Here is a 16894-nt window from a genome sequence, read left to right as displayed (position 1 = left end):
TGTACTACCTCTTCTTTTGAAGTTTTGAAGCTGCAGGAGAAGGTGGTTGTTGAAGCTGTTGAATAACAGCGACAAAGCTGCTCCAGAGCAGTATTGTTGCTAACAACTTGAGCATTGACTGGCTCAATAAGAGAAGTGATGAGCTAGCACATGAGAAGTTGATCTTGAGGAAACCACCCTGCATGATTAGTGGCTTAAGAAGTGAAACAAGCTGTGACTTCCACAGAGGAAATTTGTCTCATTTAGCTCAAGGGAGAGGAAATTATTGAGGGTAGGGACTTGGGAATGCATGGGTTGGGGCCAAAACCTAAACCTCTAATGCCATGTTGATTATGATTTTTGAAGAGAGAAGAGTTGATGAATTTAGGTGGTTCAGTTGAAAGGTACAACTTACGTCTACTGTTGAATGGGTTCTCTCTAGTGTTTTATTATTGATTAAAGTAGATTTAATATATTGCGCTAAGAGGACCCAACATTAGTTTCTGGTTCACTAAAAGAACACACGTGTAAAATTCTCTAACTTTTATTAATATAAATAATCTATTAACCAAAAAAAAACTGTCAAAAATCTTGGATCAATGGCAAATAGATGGTGACGATCAAATCTTTATTAAGTTCCCATATAATAGTCTAGTTCGTTCATCCACCTTCTTTGAACTTGCATGATCCATCCATTCCCTGCATTAATACTTTCAGATTCCCTTCTACATTACTGACTACAAACATATGTTAATGAGCTTGCTTATAAGACATGCATCTTTAAGGTTTTCTATATTTCCCACAGATGCTCCAAATGCTCTTCAACACATCTCTCTAAGTTCTTTCATTTCAAGGAAATTTTTGTTGGATTTCGCCTTCTGAAAAATATTATGATATGAATACAAATACTATAAAAAAAAATGATGAACAGAGATATGATAGAGAGAGAAAGAGAGACTTTTCAGGGTCTAAGACTGAAGAGATCTGGAATGTGAGACATCCATTATTCACAACCCCACAACCATTTCTTGTTAATTTTATGATTACTAATCACTGCCATTAACAGTAAACCTGGAAAAATATGACTATATCCCATCAGTGTTTGGAACAGTTCAGTTTGTCTCCTCTTTGCTTCTCTTTACCCTATTGGGCCAGTCAATATGATGCAACTCTCTCTCTCTCTTTTGAAGAGAATTTTAGACAAAGGGTTCTGACCTTTTTGGTGGTACACAAGCATGGCTAACTTTGGTCCCCATTCTTTTTTGTTTCCTTCTTTTCTCAGAGATTTTTATAATAATTCAAAGAACTGATGATGGCACCACCACCACCACCAACGAGCGAGCTTATAGTGATGTGCTAATGACATAAGCTCCAAGGTATCATGACGTGTGAGCACTGAGCAACTATATATCTCTTCTTGCTTATGGTTTACTATTTGATTAATCTCTCTGCACTATCCTCTCGTACGGCTCACATTCCCCACTTGGGTTTTAATTATATATATATTTCTGGTTAACTAAGTACCTTAACTGATATTTTATGTTGATAGTGAGAGAGCTTCTTTGCATTGTTAAAAAAGGTTCAAAAGGTTATAGTGGACCAACAACATTGGGCCACAACACAAAAGCAGATCAGCTAACCTAATTTCTTTATCAACAAATCCTTTTTCGTGGGCCATTTCCTACAGATAGTATTCTCTCTTCATTCTTCTGGCTTTGAGGTTTAGAATTTAAGGAAATATTTTTGGAACCATTTGAGATTTTGGTTAATCATCTATATATGAAATCTAAGTGGTTGTGGGTTTTTCTTCTCATATGTATCTAAGAGCTTCTTGTGTTTTCTTTTTGGATTCTAGGGTTTCATTTATTTATTTAAGGAAGAAAAGGGTTGGTAATGGTGGTGGTGGAGTTCTACCTTTATTGCTTAAACTAGATTTCTACAGGCTTCTCCTTCAACCACACATGGTTTCTTTACCCAAGTCATTTCTTTTCATCCTTCTTCCTTTTGATACACCTTTTGCTAAGTCATAAAGCTAAAAGAGTTTGCCTTCTTTCTTCTTCAACATCATAACATTCATGTTTAGTTATTTTTAGAAGATCATCATCATTCACAACTACCTTTGGCCTATGCCTGCGTTAGAACTCAAGTAATTGTTCGCTTTTCCTTGCCTTATTCAATATGGGTTTCTTCAAATCATGTATCCAGGATCTTCTAGGATCCTCGCCAGTCTTGTATATGATTTGCCATTTGAAATTCTAGCCATGCTACCTTATTCCTTGGATTCTCAACAAGATGAAACTCTCTATACTTAGTTGGGATTAGATGGCTTCAAATGTTTTGTAAGGGATTCTTATTCTTACCTGTCTATCTATCTATGGATATCATAAACAAGTAGATACAGAACTGTAATAATGATTTAGTGGAAAATGAATTCTAACTCCATTAGACCAAAATCTTGGTAAAGCTAACTTCTTCATGATTGGTTCTGTGGTGAAGATGGTTTCCAACCATGTTTATAGTGCAAACCGCATAAGACTTAGTGGATGGAAATCATGTTGCATATGCAACTCTCAGTCAACAATAAATCATGTTGCCCCATGTATACATTTGTGATCCTGATTACCCATTCCCTCATTTTTATTTTTTTTCCTGTCCTTGTGCTTCAGTGTGAGAGCTAAGTAGGGGACATGAATAAAGCTGGATGTTGCTGATCAATTGTTAGAGATAAAAACAGTCTCTCAATGATATTTTGTATGGTAGTATTAAAAACCGTAGCAGAGATGCAATTTAAAAGCACAACTCATGAAACTAGTTGAACCAAGCTAGCTCCAACTGAATTATTTCAACCCTATGAACTGTAAAACAGATATTTACAAATTCCCTTTGATCAGCTTCCATGAAAAATAAAACATCCAGGGGAATCAGTCAAACAACAAAATGGAATCTAGAAATTATATCTATAGTATTTTAACCTGGCTTTATACAAAAATTTTATGCAATCTCTCAATAAGAGAAGCTTGATGCTGTTTCATTAATTTTTTGACAAAAAAGAAGTCAAAGGATTGTGAATAAGAATATTTGAGTGGGTTCTGGGTGAAAATTATGCCTTCCCCTAATAAGGTAATCTACACGCAAAGAAATGATGAAAATAAAAATCAGAGAAATAACGATGTTAGGCTCCAAGGAGTTAAAGAGAGATGAAAATAAAGTACTAAGAATTTGTATCTTGTGTCGTCGCACAATTTATAGTGCAAAAAATTACTAATTTTAAGGAGTAATGTAAAATCCGTTCTATCCATAGTGATAAAAATTACTTTTTCTGAAGAGTCTAAATTGTATTTCTTTTGAGTTTGAGAATTTTATCAGATAAGAATTAAATTTGATGCTACTATTTAACAAGTATGAAACATGGTCAAACAAACACTTTAGACACATCAATGAAAAAGATGATCTTAAAAATCAAAATCGGTATTTATTTAATTAGTAGTCATTTTCAGACTTCAACTTCAACTTTCGAAATTCTTTCACATCTTAAGATAACAGTCCATGGAGGAGGGCTATTATGCAAGCACCACCAGCTCTAAGATTTCAGAAAAGTGAAAAGCAAAGTGAATATTTTTCCTAAGAATATTTGAAAAACCATTTTCCACCACCACCACCACTTCCTTTAATCCTAAACTAGGGTTTCCTTCATGTGTCACATCTAATTCTAGTCGACAAACTTCTGTGGTTGGTCTATTCCAATTTGACAGGGAATAATAAAAACCCTCTTTTGACTTCAGCCTTCCAACCAATTCCGTCCATCTTAAGATTTTTGTTCTTTCGCAGTTTGGTAATTTTGGATGGAAAAATGTTTATTAAATTCATCTACAAGATCTTTTCTTGAAGATGATTCATAATCTAATCTTGTGGGAACAGTTCTTGAGACCTATAAAGTTGGTGGATACACATGTTCATCAAATAATTAGAAATCTGATGATATATGGTCTTTGGTCGGCAATGTTGCCTTTCCCTTTCAGACAAATTTTCAGATGATGACAATGCACAGGAAAGTCATACCAAACACAAAATCTAAGATAATTTGACTGATAAAGCGTGGTTTTTAGCCTCTGATGGATCTTAAAGCTCTCATCGACCTTGATATAATATAGCCGGCATTTTAGCTATATTAACTAAGGGCCTGTTTGGTTACATGAGTTTGGATATTTCAAATCTATGGAGTTATAATTTATAAAATTAGATGTTTGGTTGTGGAATGAAATCTGTGGATTCATCCTAAAAAACTATTTGATCCACGTGATTTTTGTGAATGTGCAAATGTATAGCTTTTTTGAAATCTCTAGATTTCACCCCTTACCTATAAATCTACAGATTCACGTTTTTAGTGTAAAAAGATAAATCTCTAGATTTCATGAATCTAGAGATTTTTACAACCAAACGGGTATAATTCTCAGATTTATAAATCCAGAGGGATTCAGATTTATATATACATGTTCAAGCTAATGTAGAAACAAGTATTAGGGTTAGATCTTGTTCAAATGCTTAGAACCTTTGAAGTTTGAAGGCAATGAAAACCCTAATTTCAACTAATGGGTCAAGATATAAATTTAAAATACTTACATTTGTCCTTAACAACTTTTCCATAATATATAAGATTTAGGATTAAGAAAAGGAGAATAAGACCTAATAGAATAAAGATACAAACTAAAGTAAGAAATTTTCCACAAAAAATCAAAAGCTATGTGCACCCCTTAATGTATGAATGACTCGAAAAAGTAGTTTAATGAATGCATAGTTTGAAGAACCAGCAAAATCTTAACTACCCTTTTTTTCACCCATATAAATCCATTCTAGTGAAAGACTTTTGGGTATCTACAGGATTCTTATCTTCGAGAACATAAATATCATATCTTTGACCCTGTTAAATAGATTTCTATCATTCAATCGATCTGAAAATTCCTCAGATACAAAATTCATTTGATGATGGATAATACCTCATCTTACCCGGGGGAGTCCTCCTCCTGTTTTTCGGGGAAAAGCTAGATCGGACGGGATTGTGCAGGCAGTTTGAATAAGTTAACTGAAGCTTAGCTTGGGATGGAAAGCACAATCTTTTTCCTTTGCGGGGAGAGTGGTTCTACTTCAATCTGTACTGCAAGGAGTGCCTATTTATCATATGCAGTATGTTTTGTTCCCAAAAAAGGTGTGTAGATCAATGGACTCCATATGCCAAAGGTTTTGGCTAGGGAACTCGGGACAAGGTAAGAATCTTTCCCTCATTACATGGGACAAATGCTGTCGTCCAAAATTTCTGGGAGGATTAGGTTTCAAAAGAATGGAACTCATGAATAAGGCTTTACTTATTAAATTAGGTTGGAGACTCTTAACGGAGGAAAATTCTATTTGGGTAAAATGTTTCAAGGCTAAATATTTTCATAATACCTCTCTGTGTGATCCAAAAGTGTGGAAAAAGAAAGGCTCTCTAGTCTGGAATAGTCTCTGTGCTATTCTCCCTATTCTTAGAGACCTAGTGATTAGGAAGGTGGGGAATGGAAAAAACACTTTTGTGCGTTTGACCCATGGGTTAAAAATAAAACGCAGATCATGTGGTGGGTGATTTTAACATGCATTTTGCGCATTATAAAATTAGATCGTGGGGGGTGCAGAGGACTAGGTTCCGGAGATGCACTTAATTCTGAAATCTCTCTTACTTTTGATTCACAAATTTCTAGTGCTATAAACTTTGGTTTACGCACTGGTATCTAATCAGCCAGAAATGGTGGGGTATATAAAAAAACGGGGGGTCGTTTCTATGGAAACTTAAGATCCATCCCGGATTCATTAACTTTTTCTGGCGACTTGTGAATGCAGGTATTCCAGTCAATGCGGTACTGGCTAGATGGAATCCAAATATAGATTCTTGTATACTTTGTGGTTGCAGTACTGAATCAGCTCGGCATCTTTTTTTCACCTGCAAATGGACACGGAGGATTTGGACGGCGGGACCATTAGGACTTAGAACATAAATATTGCCTTTTGCAGATATCTCTAATTTCTGCCTAAATCTGTTTTATAATTCAAACCTTGATAAGACTATGTTAAGGTGGTTATTTTCTATTATAAACATTACATGCTATAGTGTGTGGCGATTTCGCAATGCGATAAAATTCAGGAAAGCCACAGTGGACCCCAAAAATGTGTTAGCCTATATTAATAAATGGTGTAACAATCTAAAGTTAAAACCACCCGGGACTATAGATGCTAGTCCGAACCCACCTTGAGACTGGAATGAAAATGAAAAGGGAATACAATTCTTAAATCTACAATCAATAATACCAGAAAATTTCACAATGCTATTTTGTGCAGGGACGGCCAAAGACGGAAACAATGAAACAGGATGTTGCTGGGGTGTAATTCACTGCGGAAGAGTCGTTTACTGTTGGGGCGAAAAATACAAGGAATACAACTTGGTGACTACGATAGCAAAAGGACTAGTACTGGGATTGAAACGGGCGGAAAATCACAATCTGCAGATTGAAGGCATTATAACAAATGAGGAACAGTGGAATCAGATCAAAGAGCTTATACCAAAGCCAAAAAAACCTTGGGCCTTTTAAGCGATCCAAGATCTAATGTTCTTACTGCCCATCATAGAGGAATTAAAAATGTGCACAAATAATTACCAAGACATTTTTAAGAGTGCTAGTTTGATAGCAGAAATAGCATTAAGAGAGGAAGACCCATGGGAAGGGCAAATAATGTAATTATTGATCTATATCTGTTTTTATCAACAAAAAAAAATTTCATTTGATGATGTATCGAAGGTCTTGATTGAAGCAACATTTTCCTAAATTCATTCTTATCTTTATTAAGTTTTTTCTTTTTTTTTTTCAAGTAACAAAATCATTTGATGAGGTATCGAGGTCCTAATCCAAACCTGAAGGTTTGATCTTGTTAGACCAAAGTGGGGTTTCAACCCAATTTGGACTTGTCAATCAATGAATCAAGCAGAAAGAGTATAGTGTTGACTTCATACTATTTTTTTCCATCCCCTCTAACCCCCACAAACCCTAGAAAAAAAAAGTTATAAATCACAGTCAGCATTCTAAGCTTGATGATTTTTTTATTGGGTAAACGAAACTCACCTTCCTTACCAGTAGATGGTGTAGACTATGACTCTTAAATCCACAAAAGCCGGGCACAGATTTTATGGATACATACCTTCCAAACCCCACTTCCTTAGTTCCTCCCAACCACAACCCAGAGAGAGAGAGAAAGAAAAAAAAAAGGGGGTTGAGGGGTCGGATTTGGTTGTTTACAGTGAGAAAAACCGAAAGTTGAACTGATGCAAATAAAGTCAAGAACTGCAAATCTCGATGACATAAGAATGTTCTGACAATGCTCCAAGAAAAAGAAAATTAAAATCTGCAATTGTTGTCGGTCATGGTCACCTTATCCAGTTGACATTTGACTTCAACAGATCTTCTAGTGGGGAATGGAAAACAGGCAAAGCTGTTCCCCAATACTATTGAGGTACAGCTCCCCTGGTAACTGCTAAGCAAGCCTTAGCAATTACTCTCGCAAGTTTTGTTTAATTTCAACACAAGACACTCACAGAAAGCATTTGAATAGCTCCTTTTTTAAAGGGAAGGGTTGGTGGTGGAGGTGGTGGTGGTGGCGGCCGCCACCGTTTTACTAAGTGGAGCCTGCTAGTGGCACGGTGGGATGGTGATGGATGCACAGGAAAATGATGTGCACAGAGCATTATTATTGTAATCTGACAACCACATGGTTTTCAGATATTTAAACTCCCAATTCCTGCAGAACTTGTTTTAAGGTTGATCTTTCGCTATTTAATTAATAGACTTGAAGAACGAAAAATAAAGATTTATGCAACACATCCAGAAGGACCAGAACTGATTCAGAATAAAGCATAGGAATGGACAGTTGATTCCAATTTGATTCTTTAAACCATGGATGGCAATGATTTGGTAAACCTGTAAACAAACCGGGCCTGTAAAACCATCAGGTGCAATTATTCATAAATTCTGAACTCTTTTAAAAGGTTAACTTGCATCAAACTACTCATTTGTTTCTTCTACAGAAACTAGTTCTAGACTGGAGGACCTGTAATTGCATTCAAAACTCTAACACCTTAACAACTTTAACTTTGTTTTGATGACAATGAACAAAGTCTTTTGGCAATTAATTATACACAAAATTTGGGGGGTTCTATCTGCAAGCATATGTTGGCCACTGGCTCCTGCCCAATACTTCTACCAAAAAAACTAAAACAGGCTCTTGCCCAATACAAGGATATATATACAGTGGAAAACAAACAAGAAATGCAACACAGAAGGGGCATATTCTGGTTTTAGTTATGTTTTTCATTTGCTGTTTTAGACAATGATCAACAAAACAAAATGGTGTCATCCTTCATCATGCTTCCCATTTGTCATTCCATAAATCCCTGCACCAAACACAGCCATCATCCGAAGTTGGGCGCAAATCTTCCAAACAAATTGACAAAGAAAAATGCACCAGATGGATGTCCGACCTCATCAGATAGATCTGATGCATTACGCTCATTTTCAAAAACACCGAAAGCCAAAGATGCATGTCTACACATTAGAAAAATTGCTGGAGCCACCGACAATTTTCTGCATCTTTCTCCAAATCACTTCTCAATTTGTTCACTTGCTGCAGGGTCTGCTTCAAGTCCATTTCTGCTAATGGCAATGCAGAGAAGTCCTGCAGAAACTGGTTTGCCCTAGCAATACCACTTGACATTTCATCAGGGTCACATACTCGCTTGCGTTTACATCCTACCTGCAATTCATAATAGCACTGAATCAGTAACTGGACTAGGTACACGGTTCAAAAAGACATACAACTTAATCAAAGAAAAAAATTGGGCTACTGCCACATCGAATTCAGTGACCTGGACAGAAATTCTTAACAAAGAAGGTACGCATAAAGGTATCCAGTAAGACCACATAAACAATTCCATAAAAAGAAGAATCGGTGTCCATTCTATGTGTTCCAAGATTTGACTTTTAGCTTCTCTTTTACTATATTTTAGTTTCTTATCTTTCATATTGAAAGCAAGGGAGTACCCCTCCATGAGGCTTCCACCATTATGGGGTTGCTTTGAAGCAAGGATTATAATTAATGTGAATGACATTCACCACCAACATATGTATCTCCAAATCATAACATCTTTTCTATACAATAGGAGAAGATCTCGCTAAGGTGAAGAGACAGGTCTGGTCTTTGCATTGAAGTTTCTAAGGTTCTTTGTGATTCAAAAAGAGAAAACAGAAATCATATTTCTACCCACCTACAGGATGCCAAAAGTGAAGATTCTAATACTACATTAGCGGACCAAACTAGCCAAACAAGAGCCCCAGAAGTCACTTATTGCAAGTAGTTGATAATTCCAGCCTTGATAAAGCACAAATGGATGGAGTTTCCATTTTGTCACAATTACCCAATTAGATCAGTCTAAATTGTCATGAAGGAACAAAACACATCAATGTAAGCTAGTACTTGGATTCACAAATTTCATACCATGGTGTTCGTCTGAGTGAAAAACTATAATACCCCCTGCTTGGAATAGAATAAGTATTATTTTTATTGGCTTTTATCATAACTTGCATTGTAGCCAGGTTAAAAACAATTCAACTAAATAGAGGCCTAGATTTTAAAACCCCCAGGTGCAATAAGGCGTTTAAGTAATATATATAATTTTGCTAAAAGCTAATTAGTTACATTGTTAAGTTAAATATAAAGAGATGAGGAGAGTAGCCAGGAAACAAAAAAAAGATGCATTAGTGTGATATTTCAGTAAAAGAAATCTTTGCTTCATACCAAAGAAGGATGGGAAGTCAGAGAATAAGTAGGAAGAGAGGGGGTGGAAATTATATAAAGGGGTGGGGAGCTCAATACACAAGAATAGGAAAATAAGGGGAGAGAAAGACAGAGGAGGAGGAGCAGGAGCAGAAGAAGAAGAAGAAGAAGAAGAAGAAGAAGAAGAAGAAAAGAAGGAAAGAGAAGAGGAAAAAAATAAAGGGGAAGAAGGGAAGACTAGCATTAATCTGGTATATGTGTTCTCCTTCTACTTTTTATTTATTTTATTTGAAACCTTTGATAATCTAGACCTTGTTTGTGGGATTTCTTATCAATTGGGCAAAACCTAAATCATGATTGTTCATTAATCTCTTTGGAATGACAGTTGAATCTCATTGATGTAACCATCCAAAGACAACCCAAAAGAGCCCGAAAGAACACCCAAGCCTACTAGCAGCCTGCGGCACTGCCAAAGGAAGCCAAACCATTGCAGGGGCATTTTGGTCATTATCCACCACTAATTGGAGCCCTATTCAGTTGAGATAATTCCAGCTAATTTTGTGAGTACTTACCTACTTTTATTTTGCTATTTCAAGTCCAAGAATTAAAGTTATTTAAGAGTCCCGGTTTATGTAGAAGTCAAAGTTGAGGACTCCTAACTCCTAAGTTGTTAAACTGGAGTCCTAGTTAGAACTAAGAAGTCAAGTTGGGTTTTCTTTAAGAGTTCAAGTAGAACTCTCAATATTAGATTATAAATACAGGTCCATGGTTGTAATTCAATTCAATTTTGATGAGAAAATTAGGATAGTTGCAGCCAGGAAGTGCGCATGTGTGCTTCAGGCCTGAGAATCCCTGTGGACCTTAGTGAAGGTGTCTCCTCTCCAAGAATCTGATCTGCAGCCATCACCCACAAGTAAGTCTAATCCCCAGCCCCTCCACCATGTCCATTCCCCTCTCCTAGCTTTCGACTTCTTACCCAAACCTAGTGGCAGCCTAATAACCCAAGAAAATCCATGGCAGCCCTCTTATTTGTGATTGCAAAGTTTTTGCAATTCAAATTCTTCTTGAAATGGAATCCCAAGGGGAAAAAACACAAAAGAAAAGAAAAGAATAGAAAGGAAAAAGAAAGAAGAAAGAAAGAAAAAAGGGGGGGAGGAAGGAAGGGAAAAAAGAAAAAAGAAAGAAAGAACAAGAAAGCCAAGGAAGAAGAAGGAAGAAAGATTCAAGAATCATCCCTAACCCACCCCGAGCCCAACTACAAAAGCCATATCCTCTTTGCCGTGGAGTCCCTATCCCTTTCTTTTACCCAGGATACTATCCCTTCCCTCCTCTAGATATATGCCAAGACCCCAGCCATTCCCTCCCACCCTATGGTGTTGTTGGGTATCCCAAAGCCCTAAATTTTCCCAAATCTGTCCCATCTTATTAATTGTTAAAACCCTAAATGTTCCCAACCCATAACCTGTTTTCTTTTCAATTCCTTTTCCATGTGGGAAACAAAAATTTGAAATAAAATTCATGGGGATAGTTTATTTGTCAGCTGGTTCGATTTGAGAGGATCCTGAAGACTGGCCCAAACACTGGGTTACATCAATTGGTATCAGAGAAAGGTCAATCAGCAATCACCAGCACCGAGGAAGGAAATCCAAAAAAATCCAGAAAAGAGTTCAAAATCTTTGAAGAGGGGGATTTTGCTCCTAATTTTTCCATGAATGTGATGGCAAAGATCTTGGTGGCTGAAAAAGAGGAAAAAGACTGGAGAAGAAGCTGCATATTCTATACCAAACTCAAGTCAGGTAAGCATACAGCTACACTAATAGTTGATAGTGGGAGTAGTATCAATGTGGTGTCTGAAGGATTTGTTAACAGGAGAAGGTTGAAAGTTGAGGGGCACCCCCAACCCTATAGAGTGATCCTACTCAATAGTGATAGACTGGAAGTGTTCCAAAGATGTTTAGTTCCTGTTAATCTCCATGCTTACTCTGAGGAAGTTTGGTGTGATATTGTTGACATTTCATATTATGCAGGAAAGGAAATATTGGGTTATGGAGGATATATCAATTGATCAAGGAGGAAATCGAGTGGTCAAGCTGGCTGATTTAGTCGCATTCATCTTGCCTGTTTGGGTTGAATTAAATCTTCTGTTGATTGGAATTTATTCTTTATGTATTCTAAATTAGTAGCATAGAACCCCATCACGTATTGGGATCTGATTTTAGGCTTGTATCAATATTCAATACAGTGCGAACTGGAGGGGGATGCTCGCTTTTTTGAGTTGTCTCTCTCCCATCTCCTTCTTGTTCTCGTACTCCCTTTCACTCTTGCCTATTATCTTCTCTGTATGTGATTGGTCTTCAGTAGAGGTCTTGGTCTCATTACGCATATAATACCCAGGAGCATGGTGGGAGATCTCGCGAGATATCTCGCTTTTTTCCAATAGCGAGACGAGATCTCGCTAATGGGTCTTTTTTCCACACTTTAGGGGCTTTTTAAAGCCCCTATCTCGCTCAAGAGAGGCATATCTCGCCTCTCTTGAGCCTCTCTCTCTCTCTCCTCTATCTCGCTGGAAGCCCAAGTTTGGCCGAAAAACTCGATTTTTTGCCGGAATTTGGCCGGAATTTGTTGGGGATTCAACATAGCAACATCATCAACTCATCTACAACAAAAAATTCAAGCATATTTCAAGTGATTCAAGCCTATTTCAAGTGATCTTCAAGAAATATAAGATTTTCCCCCAAATTTGATTTTTTTCAAATACAAAGTTTTGTATGAGTGTGGTATAAATATATGTTGATGATCACGCTTTGATCTACACTTTCATGGAAAAAATTTTAATTTTCAGTTATTATTATTTTTTTGAATTTTCGTATTTTAAAAATATATTATCTAAAAAATTAAAATTAAAGATTATAAATAAATACTTATGATATGAATGTGATTATTATTTATGTTAAACTACATTTAGAGGGCTACAATCTCATGTAATAATATTTTGATTATCATGCTTCCTGTATTTATTTTTAATTTTTTTATTTAAATAATTATAAAAAATAATATTTTATTAAAAATTTATCTTCTTTTTTTTTTTAAATGATGCTTATATTATGTAGTTTATTTTAAAATTACAAACATGTCTTATTGAGCATTGTATATAAGTTATCTTAGAACAAAGTATGTGTTTTGTTGTTTTATAAATTATTTTTACATAAAATAATTATAAAAAATAATATGTTATTAAAAATTTATCTGTTTTTTTTTTTTAAATGATGCTCATATTATGTAGTTTATTTTCAAAATACAAACATGCTTGTTTAAGCACTGTATATATGTTATCTTAGAACAAAGTGTGTGTTTTGTTGTTTTATAAATTGTTTTTACATGCATTTATGTATCTAAAAATTATTCAAATGATTATTTGGGAACATTCATGTATGTATTTCAGACTTTCAGTGCTATACATTTGAATATTAAATGGCAACTAGTGGGAGTGGCAGCACTGGTAGTGGGACTCAAGACATTGTTTGGCAACATGGGGATCCACTAACTGCTGACAAGAAAAAATCCCGATGCAAGTATTGCCTTAAGACTTTGAATTCTGGTGGTTCAACCAGATTAAAACAACATTTGGCTGGTGGTTACAAAGATGTTTCCAAATGTCCCAAGGTTCCTTATGAAGCGCAAAAAGCAATTACAGCAACTTTAAGGGGAGGGAAACAAAAAAAGGACGAGATGGCACAAAAGCAAAGGGAATTTGAGGATACAGTGCTATCTAGACCTATTATTGATGTTGATGAGGAGTCAAGCGATGATGAAGAGAGGAGGGTTATGGGTGTTGAGTCACGAGCCAAATGGAGACAAATGAAGGCTGCAATGGAAGCTAGCAGACAGTCCTTACATGCTGAGAGTGTGAGGCAATATGAACAGACAAGGGGAGCAGGTGGTTTGGGGTCAGGGGCATCCATGCCACCTAGACATAGTTTTCAGGGAATTGAGACTGAGAGGACCGAAAGGAGGAGGAGGAAGACTAGACATTATGATTCCACATTTGACCAAGACCCCTCCCTCTTCAACCAACAAGACATCTATCAAAGAAGCATTCCATATATGTTTGCTAGAGGTAGAGAAGGCAATAGGGAGGAGGAAGCTAGGTTGGCAATCAGCAAATTCATGCTCTTCAACAACATTGCACCCAATGTAGCCAAAACACCATACTATCAGGGGATGATCAATGCAGTTGCTATGGCAGGTGTAGGGGTTAAAGGCCCAAGTGCTTGGGAAGTAATGAATAAATATTTACCTAAGGTAAAGTAGGAGGGATGAATACATTGGTTCATTAAAGGAAAAGTGGAGTACATATGGTGTTACTGTGATGGCTGATGGATGGACTGGTCCTACTAGACAGTCCATCATTAATTTCATGGCAAGTTGCAATGGAAAGACAGCCTTCCTTAAGTCAGTGGATGCCTCAGATAAGATCAAAGATGCTGACTACCTTTACAAGCTTCTTAGGGAGGTGGTCTTCGTGGTAGGGCCAAAGAATGTTGTCCAAATTGTCACAGATAATGGTGCTAACTTCAAAAAAGCTAGAGAAATGTTGATGAGGAAGAAGAGCAGCAAGATTCACCTCTTTTGGACACCATGTGCAGCTCATTCGATTGATCTTATGTTGAAGGACTTGGGGAAAAGAAAGTCAATCAATACTGTGGTTGAGAGGGCTAGAAGGGTTAGTAATTTTATTTATAACCATGGTTATGTGCTGAAGATGATGAGGAACCACTGTAAGGGTGATCTAGTCAGACCTGGATTGACTAGATTCGCCACCAACTATGTAGCTCTGAAAAGCTTTCAAAAGAAAATGGTGGTCTTCGGCACATGTTTGCAAGTGAGGAGTGGTTTGGTTGGCGTGGATCTAGCCATCCTGATGCAGTACTAGCCCAACAAACCATTGTTGATGATTCCTTTTGGAGGTAGCTGAATTAGACACTGGGCATTATAGAGCCTATTGTGTTTGTTTTAAGGATGGTGGATTCGGAGAAGAAGCCCACAATGCCCCACATATATGCTGCCCTCCAGCAAATGAAAGAGTTGGTTAGAGCTGCTGCCCCTAGCTCCTTCAAATCCTACAAGAGGATCATCGATAATAAACGGGAAATGCACTTGATGCATCCTTTGCACTTGGCTGGTGAGTCACTTTTAAGTCTTTTAAGTTTTTGTTGTATACTTTAATTTATATTATTTATTTGTTATAACTTATAATTTATAAACAAATAAACAACCAAATCACTAAGTCACTAACCAAATTTTTTATTTCCACAATGCAAGCTTACTACCTCAACCCAAAGTACCATTACAAGAATGATCTGGGGCTTGATGTACAATTGATGACTGCGGTGCAAGAGGTGGTGGAGAAGCTTGTGTCAAATCCCGTCATGCAAGGGACAATTAATGGAGAGGTGAGAACTTATTCAATTGTTTCTTCAACTTCTAGCATTAGTGCATTAAGCATATACATAATGCAATAATTGAAGAATTGGTGTACAGATCAAGGAGTTCAAGGATGCCTCTGGGAGTTTTGGAAAGCTTTCTGCAGTTGCAACTAGGCAAAAAACTGATTCTGGTAAATAGTCCACTACTCTATAAGCTATTAAAGTCTATAAGTCTATAGACTATAACTCTATAAATGATAACTGATAAGTTATATAAATATAAAGATTTACTTGCTTAATGCATTCTTATTTTTGGTTATGCAGCTGACTAGTGGGTGCTACATGGAACTAGTGTGCCAAATCTCAGGGACATAGCAATTAAAGTACTCTCACAAACTTGTTCATCCTCTGGTTGCGAGAGGAACTGGAACACCTTCTCGCTCATCCATAGTAAGGTACAAAACAGATTGGGGAGTAAGAGGCTCGAGGACTTAGTGTATGTGCATTACAACATGAGATTGAGAGTAGGGCACATACAAGATGATATAGATGACGACAATCGTGAACCGATTGAGTTGACTGATGTATTCCACGAGCCCCCCACAGAAGATGAGGAAGATGATGTCATATATTAGTGGGTTAGGGATTGAGGTGGCCCAGTGTGCTGGATGGGCCAAGAGGGCAGCCGGATCCTACCATTGTTGCTGCTATGGGCCCAGATGCTGTGGCTGAGCACGTATCTTCTGATGAGGGTCAGGCTGCTGCAGCGACATCAGAAGAACGACCAACTGTACCATTTGAGGAGCCACTTGGTCAACTTGAAACAACTGAGGTGACAACTAGTAGTGGGGATTCAGATGATGCCGATGATACCAGAGGGCCAAGTGGCCCATGTCAGCCATCGAGTTCGAGTCATGGAGGCAGTCAGGCTAGTCGTGTTTCTGGTGGAAGTCAGAATCAACAAAGGGAGTCACCTCCACCAGGTGCGAGTCATCCGACACATGCGACCCATAGTTCCCCTATCTCTCGGACTTATGCTAGGAGTAGGAAGAGCAGATCAAACCAGGGGCAGGGGCAACCGAATGATGATGCGAGCATGCATGATCTTGAATTCAACATGGGAAGCATGAGCCTAGATCATGGTTAGAGTGATTCACACCAGCAGAGTTTGAACAATTGGCAGTCATCGGGGTACCAATACGGGGATCACTCCACCGGATCAGATTACAGTGGGTATTCTTCTTATGGAGGTCATACTATTCCTCAAGACCCTGCACCTGGAGAGTACACATATGGGAGTGAAGGTGGGTTATTAACTGAGTGGTTTAGAAACCCCTACCCAGATACTCAACAACAATATGAACAACAACAACAATGGCTCTTTCACCCACCCACGATTAACGGTTATCCCAGAGTGTTATTCCTCTGGTATTCTGACATGGAGACATATCAGTTCCATATAAACCGATATGTGACATACTTCAGTGATGGATTGACTTGGGAGTCATATGTGGCCACCGTTCAGAATCAATTGATGCAGAATGTTGACTGATACTCATACAGTCATACTCTTAGTCTTAGTCTTGTAAGTTGTAAGTTGTAATTTTGAGTTTTGACATTCTTAGTCTTAGACTCTTAGT

The 16894-nt window shown here is 37.4% G+C and overlaps 1 protein-coding gene across 1 annotated transcript in view; it reads right to left on the bottom strand.

The window, feature by feature from the left end:
- Nucleotides 1–8019: 8019 nt before the first annotated feature.
- LOC149012411 (DNA mismatch repair protein MSH2-like) overlaps nt 8020–16894 on the bottom strand; it is a 44146-nt gene continuing 35271 nt past the window's right edge. The window contains exon 13 of the mRNA XM_089160044.1: nt 8020–8808. Coding sequence (XP_089016170.1) covers nt 8608–8808 — 201 coding nt within the window. The 3' untranslated portion in view covers nt 8020–8607. The remainder of the gene's footprint in view (nt 8809–16894) is intronic.

Source organism: Hakea prostrata, chromosome 6, assembly GCF_041222555.1.
Source record: "Hakea prostrata isolate BN-2017 chromosome 6, UWA_Hpros_2, whole genome shotgun sequence".
In the NCBI taxonomy this organism is placed as follows: Eukaryota; Viridiplantae; Streptophyta; class Magnoliopsida; order Proteales; family Proteaceae; genus Hakea; species Hakea prostrata.
This window is presented reverse-complemented; position numbering and strand designations above follow the sequence as displayed.